General features: G+C 45.7%; 2 protein-coding genes across 5 annotated transcripts in view; both read left to right on the plus strand.

Annotated features, from left to right (window-relative positions):
• Positions 1 to 683: 683 nt before the first annotated feature.
• cxxc1a (CXXC finger protein 1a) lies at positions 684 to 6,937 on the plus strand. 2 transcript variants are annotated; one of them, XM_071458823.1, is made up of 14 exons: positions 684 to 823; positions 1,459 to 1,634; positions 1,787 to 1,887; positions 2,200 to 2,348; positions 2,434 to 2,589; positions 2,978 to 3,169; positions 3,248 to 3,349; positions 3,424 to 3,641; positions 3,765 to 3,972; positions 4,178 to 4,288; positions 4,772 to 4,821; positions 4,924 to 5,020; positions 5,471 to 5,623; positions 5,706 to 6,937. In XM_071458823.1, exons 1-14 carry the CDS (start codon positions 821 to 823, stop codon positions 5,850 to 5,852), a joined length of 1,863 nt encoding a protein of 620 aa, XP_071314924.1. In that variant the 5' UTR covers positions 684 to 820; the 3' UTR covers positions 5,853 to 6,937. The 2 variants fall into 2 exon arrangements, with proteins under 2 accessions (XP_071314924.1, XP_071314925.1); XM_071458824.1 differs by having other exon boundaries at positions 2,978 to 3,163.
• A 343-nt stretch (positions 6,938 to 7,280) lies between these two features.
• Positions 7,281 to 8,102, plus strand: part of hdac6 (histone deacetylase 6) — a 12,474-nt gene continuing 11,652 nt past the window's right edge. The window contains exons 1-2 of one of the 3 annotated variants that reach the window (XM_071458790.1): positions 7,281 to 7,388; positions 7,772 to 7,854. In XM_071458790.1, coding sequence (XP_071314891.1) covers positions 7,783 to 7,854 — 72 coding nt within the window. In that variant the 5' untranslated portion in view covers positions 7,281 to 7,388; positions 7,772 to 7,782. Of the gene's footprint in view, positions 7,529 to 7,771; positions 7,855 to 8,102 lie in introns of all 3 variants that reach the window. The other 2 variants (XM_071458791.1, XM_071458792.1) reach the window with 2 other exon arrangements.

Genomic DNA, 8,102 nt, shown 5'->3' on the forward strand with positions numbered 1-8,102 from the left:
TTGATATTAGTATTGGTATTGATATTGGTATTGATATTAGTATTGATATTGATATTGGTATTGATATTGGTATTGATATTGATATTGGTATTGATATTGGTATTGATATTGGTATTGGTATTGGTATTGATATTGATATTGGTATTGATATTGGTATTGGTATTGATATTGATATTGGTATTGATATTGATATTGGTATTGATATTATGTGTGTGTGTGTGTGTGTGTGTGTGTATGTGTATGTCAATATCAATACCAATACCGATATCGATATCGATATCGGTATCGATATCGATATCGATATCGATATTGGTATTGATATTGGTATTGATATTGATATTGATATTGTGCTGTGTGTTATTAAGGCTCGGTTCCATTTCACTCCAAGAACACACAGGTCACAGATAAACTCTGTTTCATTCAAATGTAACGAAAATAAAGACTCTATTGATCCTGTGATGAGCACGTGAAACCATCAATAATCATAATCCAATTATATAGATCACATCTGCGCAGAGTGCTCTGTCTGAGTCATATTCATCCTTTTGTAATTTGAACGAGCTTCACCTGAGACCGTGTCCGTCCTGCAGGTGTCGCTGCCGCAGCGGCTCCGCTCTGTTCGCCGCCGCTTTATTTCCCGCACAGAAGAAGAAGAGGAGCAGTGGGAGGAGGAGGAGGAGGAGGATGAAACGGAAACAAAGAGATTTCTGCAGTTTTTGGTAAAAATGAAGGATGAGTGAAGTGAGAGCGGAGCTGTGATGAGGACTGAGCTGGAGGACCGACTCTTCTTCTTCTGTGTGTGAACACAAACAGCTGGATCATGGTGAGTTCACGGACAGATGTTCAGACTGATGCAGAGGAGAATAACGGAGCAGCTGGACTCACCGTTTAACAACCTGCAGCATCACACACACACACACACACACACACACACACACACACACACACAGCAGTTAAAATGTGCAGAAAAGTGAGCGGAGTTTGGTTTGACGGAGGATGAACCAGTCTGCAGGAAACCGTGTCGCCATTTTTGTGTTTTCACAAACACAACAAAGAAAAAAAGACGAAAGATTTGATCTGTCGTGGAGTCTCAGTGAAGTCCTGGCCGAGAAGTGTCAGCTCAATCTGGACCTGGTCTGATGTGGTTTTTAATGGGCTCGTAAAGGTTCCTGGTAAGGGGTCCATGAGGTCTCAGAGTTTTTTTATTTAGACCAGGTCTTCAGACTGTCCACATTAATCTAGTCCAGGTCAGACGTGTTTTTTGATCTGGACCTGGTCTGATGCGGTTCCAGGTTTGTTGTAAATGTGTCAAGACTTTTCTCTGAGGTCTGGAACCTCTCCCCCAGCTCAGATCTTCATCATCATCCTCCTCTCAGCTGTTGAATCAGAAACAATGAGAATTCAGGTTCAGGTTTCCTGTCTCTCTCTCTCTCTCTCTCTCTCTCTATGTTGTGTCAGTCTGAGGAGGCAGCAGGAGCAGAGCGGGGCCTGGAGGAGGAGGAGGAGGTGGAGGGAGGAGGAGAGGGAGGTGAAGATGAGGGTGAAGAAAGAGGAGGAGAAGAGGTTGCCATGGGAATCCCCAACGCTCCTGTGTACTGTGTCTGCAGGAAACCAGACATCAACTGTTTCATGATGTAAATAAACCTCATCAGATCTCAGAAGACCAGGTCCCAACAGATCCACCAGGACACACTAACCTGTCTGTCTCTCTGTACCTGTCTCTCTGCACCTGTCTCTCTGCACCTGTCTCTCTGCACCTGTCTGTGTGTACCTGTCTGTCTGTCAGAGGGTGTGACAGCTGTACTGAGTGGTTTCATGGAGACTGTATCGGAGTTTCAGAGAAAGCAGCTAAAGCCATCAGAGTGTGGTACTGTCCGTCCTGCAGAGGTCAGTCAGTGTGTGTCTCTCTGAGCCTCACACATCTTCCTTCATCACACAACACACACACACGCACCTAATGTGGATAAATCCACCGCTGAAAATAGTCCCTGTCAAAGTCATTGTTTCCTCCTGTAAGTTAATGAGTTTTTAAATGAAACTTTATATTTGTGAGGAGTTTAAAGTTTCGCATCATCAGGAGGAGCCAATGAGCTCAGAGCCTCAGACAGAGCTGAGAGACGGACTGACTGAACATGAGATTTACTGTGTTAGCTGTGTGTTAGCTGTGTGTTAGCTGTCAGCTGCGTGTTGTGTCTGCAGACAGAGACTCGTCTCTGGAGATTAAATACCGTCCAAAGAAGACCAAGGAGAAGGAGGAGAAAGAGGCGGCGCCAGAGAGAGACGACAAACCCGACAGAGATGGAAGCTCCACCCCCCAACCCAAGACTGACAAGAGGCGGGGCTCACAGGTAACAGAGTATCTAGACTGGCAGAAGGTGGGGCTCAGGTGACCTTACAGCAAGGGGCTGGATACTTGTTTGTCTCCTGTTTCAGATCAAGCGCTCTGCCAGGATGTGTGGAGAGTGTGACGCCTGCCTGAGGACGGAGGACTGCGCTCAGTGCGACTTCTGCAAAGACATGAAGAAGTTTGGAGGACCAAACAAAATCAGACAGAAATGTCGACTCAGGCAGTGTGAGGTCCGAGCCCGGGTGAGTGACCGGGGAGGTGGGGGGTCGGGGTCTGTTGGAACAGCCTGTGATGATGATGATTGTATGAAGAGAAGTCAACACCTCTTAGAAACAGGTGACACAGACGTGGTCACTTCATCGCTGTGTGATTCAGACTGTTGATTCAGAGGTGTTCCTAATATTCTGACACCCTCAGGTGTGTAAACAGGAACAGAACATTGTTGTGCAGGCGTTGCACAGGTGTTGTACAGGTGTTGCACAGGTGTTGTACAGGTGTTGCACAGGTGTTGCACAGGTGTTGTACAGGTGTTGTACAGGTGTACCTGTCATAATCAGATTTATTGTCGAGCTGATGTGATGTCATGATAATAATCACGTCCCGGATGTTGGTGATTTTGTCACTGAGCAGAAGATGCTTCGGGTCAGAGACGAGGAGATGAGTCGGAGCTGTGGCAGGGGGCGTGGCCTACCGAGGAAAGGGGCGGGGCACCAGACAGAGGAGGAGGAGGAGGAGGATGAGGAGGAGGAGGAGGGGTTCAGCGAGAGTGAGCTGGAGCTGTACGAGCAGTACAAAGCTGCCGGATACAGAGACCTGGTCAGTGTGAGTCAGCACTTCTGACCAATCAGCTGTCAGAACAGGTACTTCCTGGTTATGGTGTGATATGTCATCCTGTTGCAGGTGTGGCACAGCGAGGAAGAGGACGCTCAGTCAGACTCTCTGAGGAAGAAGGCGGTGAAGGTGAAACATGTGAAGAGACGAGAGAAAAAGTTGGAGAAGAAGGTGAGGACACTGTTGATTAGAGGACTGATGATGTCACTGATGATGTCACTAACCTACCTGGTCTGTCCTTGTAGAAGTCTGTGTCCATTCCTAAAGAGGAGGTGAAGCCTCGGCGTCACAAAGCGAAGCAGCGTCACAGGGAGCGCGTGCGGCACAGTGAGCGAGCGGGAGAGGGCGGGGTCAAAGATGTGGGCGGGGCTCTGCGGCAGTGTCTGGGTCCTGGTTGTGTCGAACCAGCGAGGACCAACTCCAAGTACTGCTCCGAGGACTGCGGCATGAAGCTCGCTGCCAAGTGAGTCTGAGTCCTCAGTGTGTGAAGGTGGAGACCTGAAGACGGTCTGAGCGCGACGGGTCTCCTGGACCCTGAACCTGGACTCATGTTGAACCAGACTGTCTGTCTCTGTCTCCGTCTCAGTCGTATCTATGAGATCCTGCCTCAGAGGATCCAGCAGTGGCAGCAGAGTCCATGCGTTGCTGAGGAGATGGGGCGGAGACAGCTGGAGCGAATCAGGAGGGAGCAGCAGGCGGCGAGGCTCCGCCTCACACTGATGGAAAAACGTTTTCATGAGCTTGAAGGCATCATCGCCAACGCCAAGCTGCAGCAGGTCCAACACCACGAGGAGGTGAGACACTGAGAGTTTAGTTTGATGTCTGACCTGTCTCTCTCTCTCTGACCTGTCTCCCTCTCTCTGACTTCCCTCTCTCTGACCTGTCTCTCTCTCTCTCTCTCTCTGACCTGTCTCTCTCTCTCTGACCTGTCTCTCTCTCTCTCTGACCTGTCTCCATCTCTCTTACCTGTCTCCCTCTCTCTGACCTGTCTCTCTGCAGGTGACTGAAGGTGATGGAGATGACACTGACCTCCAGATCTTCTGTGTGTCCTGCAGTCACCCCATCAACCCAAAGGTGGCGCTGAGACACATGGAGAGATGCTACGCTAAGGTCAGTGCGGAGACGTGAGACAGGTGTGTCCACAGGTGTCTCCCTGACTGCAGGTGCACCTGAAAAGCACAGTCCATGGACGACCGTTTAAAAACATTCAATCTTCTCTTGCCAATAAAAAATCAGTTTACCAAGAACAAGAAGTGATGTCACACATGATGACATCACTCAGTGTTTACATCTCACAACAGCTGACTTTTAAAAAAGTCCATGAAACAAGATCAGACATCAGCCTCAGACCAACAAGGCCGTGCTCAGGTGTTGTACAGGTGAGCCGCAGCCTGAGACACGCTGTTGGTCCCAGTCTCGGTCAGAGAGGCCTCCGTCACATCTGGATCAAACCAACATCTGGTCCCTTCATGGAGTTGAACTTTATTTAAACCAGGATCTGAGGGACTGTGAACCACAGAGCTGTCACCTGAGGCGCTAATCACACCTGTCTCTGTCTCTCTCTGTGTCTCTGTCTGTCTGTCTGTCCAACAGTATGAGAGTCAGACATCGTTTGGTTCCATGTACCCAACACGTATAGAGGGGTAAGACCACCTGTCTGTCTGTCTCATTTTAAGAGTTTTATGATGCTGGAGTAAAACCTGTCTCTCTCTGACCTGTCTGTCCCTCATGTCTCTGTCTGTCAGAGCCACCAGGTTGTTCTGTGATGTGTATAACCCTCAGAGTAAGACGTACTGTAAGCGGCTGCAGGTTTTATGTCCTGAACACTCCAGAGACCCAAAGGTACGTCTCCATCCACACGTCACAAATGATTTATGATATAAAGACACGTCAAGCACACGTTCACCACTTTTCATTTAGTTTCATTTCCTCTCTGTGTAAATGAACCTGCAGAGACTGAAAACAAAGCCAGTGGAGGATTTCTCCACCACAGAAGAAGAGTTCCCTCTAGAGTCAGGATGGAGCTAACGCTGTGAACGCTCCGTTTCATGAAGTCAAGTCAAATAAATGAAGCAGATCAGAAAACAGAGCAGGCTAACGATCCAGTTAACTATCTGATTAGCTCATCATCAGTTATCTGTCTTCACGTTTTCTCACAACAAACAAAAATTTAACCAAATACATAACATACAGAAAAATAAATGCTTGTCGACCGTGATGACGGCTAATGTAGCTAACCAGCAAATGTTAGAATGAATGAATCAAAGTCTGTCTCTGCTCCGGGTCCGTCAGGTCCCAGCAGACGAGGTCTGTGGTTGTCCTCTGGTCAAAGACGTCTTTGAGCCGACGGGAGAGTTCTGCCGCGTCTCTAAGAGGAAGTGTAACAAACATTACTGCTGGGAGAAACTCCGCCGTGCCGAGGTCGACCTCGAGAGAGTCCGAGTGGTAACACAACTAAACAATTGACACTGTTAATGTTGACGTCACAGCAGTGACTGTGTCCATAATCCAATCCTCTGTCTGTCAGTGGTACAAACTGGACGAGCTGTTCGAGCAGGAGAGGAACCTGAGGACGGCCATGACCAACCGAGCCGGCTTATTGGCTTTGATGCTGCACCAAACCATCCAGCACGACCCGATCACCACCGACCTGCGCTCCGCCAAGGACAGGTAGACAGGTGGAGACGGGTGCAGACAGGTGGAGACAGGCAGGCGGATTTTTTAAGTATTGTCTTTTAAATGTGTGTGTGAATATTTCAGTCTCAAACCAACACAATGCATTGTGGGAAGTACAGAAGCACATTACATTCACCAAAAAAACCAGACAGCATGTCTCATAATTATGACGTCATATCTTCTGACGATAAGGTTGTCAGTTAATGAGTCTCTGTTGTCGTCAGATCTAATGAGACAGATTTATAATCTTCAGATCATAAAACCCTCTGAACCTTTTAATCACAGGATCTTATGTCTCATGTTATTTTCCTAAATATGAGATGTAATTAATGAAATAATTGCATCATAACTATGAGAAAATGAGACAGTTGTTGTGAAATAGGGATCTAGTAATTATGATATAGTGTCATCATAACTTCCCTTTTTTTATTGTAGAAAATTTAGTAATTATGAGGTATTTTCCTTGTAATCAACAAATAAGGATTTCAATATTATGAGATTATTTTTTTGTAATTATGAGATAAAGTTCTCACAGTCATCAGATGTGAGACACAGAAGTCATGATCAGTGGTGAATGTGATGATCTTCCTCAACACAGTGTTTCCACGCTCATTCATCTTCTGGACCCGGTCTAACAGGTCCTGGTCTGACAGCAGCTCAGTGTCAGTCCAGGTCTGAAACCTGAAGTAAGCACATCATTTATAGTCAACATGTGGATTCTTCAAATCAGCTCTAAACAACAGTATTAAACTCAGCACATCTCAGACCAGTGATGTCTGAGAAACACTGCACTACCCACAATCCACTGCAAACCAGCCAGAGCAGACTGACACAGTGATCAAACACTACGACAGAAGGTGAAGGTTTGTGATTGGCTGTTGATCGTCCTGCAGAGACGAGCAGAACAAACACTACGTGACTTCAAGCAGCTACAACTTTAACATGTTCTGTTTTTATTGCACTTAGTTTTAAACCTGATGTTGTTTTCTCTCTGCATCATTTTATATCAGTGTTTTTATACTTTGTATTATTTGTTCATGTTATGTTCAAACTGATGTTACATTAAAAACGGATGTTTTATGATTTCTGTGGATTTTCATTTCTTTTATTTAATATATAATAAATTATTAAATAAATTATGAAATACCAATAACAAGAAAAAAGAGACAAAGTATAAATAATAACTTATATAATAGGAATAATTTCGTTTTGTATTTTATTTATTATAAAGATTATTACCTGTAATATAAGGAATTATCTTGCAGGTGACAATTAGCTCCAAGCTAACTCTGGTACAAAACGTCAAATGGTAAAAAAACAAAACAAAACATTATCTATATATTTAGTTACATATGACATCCATATTTTAAAATACATCTTTTAGTCTCAGTTCACTGACTTTGAAATATGTGTTCTAACGGTTGTCCACGGTGACGTCAGCAGGTCGCGCCGGCGGCCCTCTCGGTGACGTCCTGTGTGTGCGACAGATGTGTTCAGTTGGCGCTCAGCAGCGGAAACCAACAGGAGCGGAGCGGTGAGTTGATGTGGTCCGTGTGAGTCCGGTTCAGGGTCTCAGCGGAGACACGGAGCTTTATCCGGTTACATGTGTCTGCTCGGAGAAGAAAACTACGGCAGCCGGTTAGCACAGAGGTTAACAGCTGGAACTGACTGTTGGTGCGAACACGGCTGAATATTTGATATCTTTTGTTCTCCGTTTTCCACATTGCGATATATATCAATAATTACAAATATCCTGTATAACGATAATCATGAAGTCTGTGGAGAACAATAACTTTCTGAATGTTTGATTGATAAATGGTTGATTAAAAGTGACATGATGATGAGCTGCAGTGTGTTGCTGTGTGTTGTGTGTCTGTCGGATTAAATCAGTGTATTAAGTTGTGTCTTGTGTTTCAGGTGGATCAGCAATGCAGTCTGGACCAGATCCTCCAGAATCTGAACTGAAGTCAGTCAGAAGATCTCCTCGTCTGTCTCCTCAGGTCAGTCAGAGAGCGCACACACACACACACACACACACACACACACACACACACAAAACAGTCTGTGTGTATTCAGTGTCTGATTTACAGCAGCTCATTACTTGGTCAGGTCCTGGACTGGTCCTGGACCTGAACCGAGGCCACTTCAGAAGGAGGAGCACAGTTCAACTGAGAAAACACAAATGTGACTCACAACGTCATTACATTACAATATCGAGTGTGTTTGTAATTAATGTGGTTGAGGGTTT

Source organism: Trachinotus anak, unplaced genomic scaffold (assembly GCF_046630095.1).
Source record: "Trachinotus anak isolate AG129_WGS33_773 ecotype Australia unplaced genomic scaffold, CSIRO_AGI_Tana_v1 ptg000022l, whole genome shotgun sequence".
Lineage (NCBI taxonomy): Eukaryota > Metazoa > Chordata > Actinopteri > Carangiformes > Carangidae > Trachinotus > Trachinotus anak.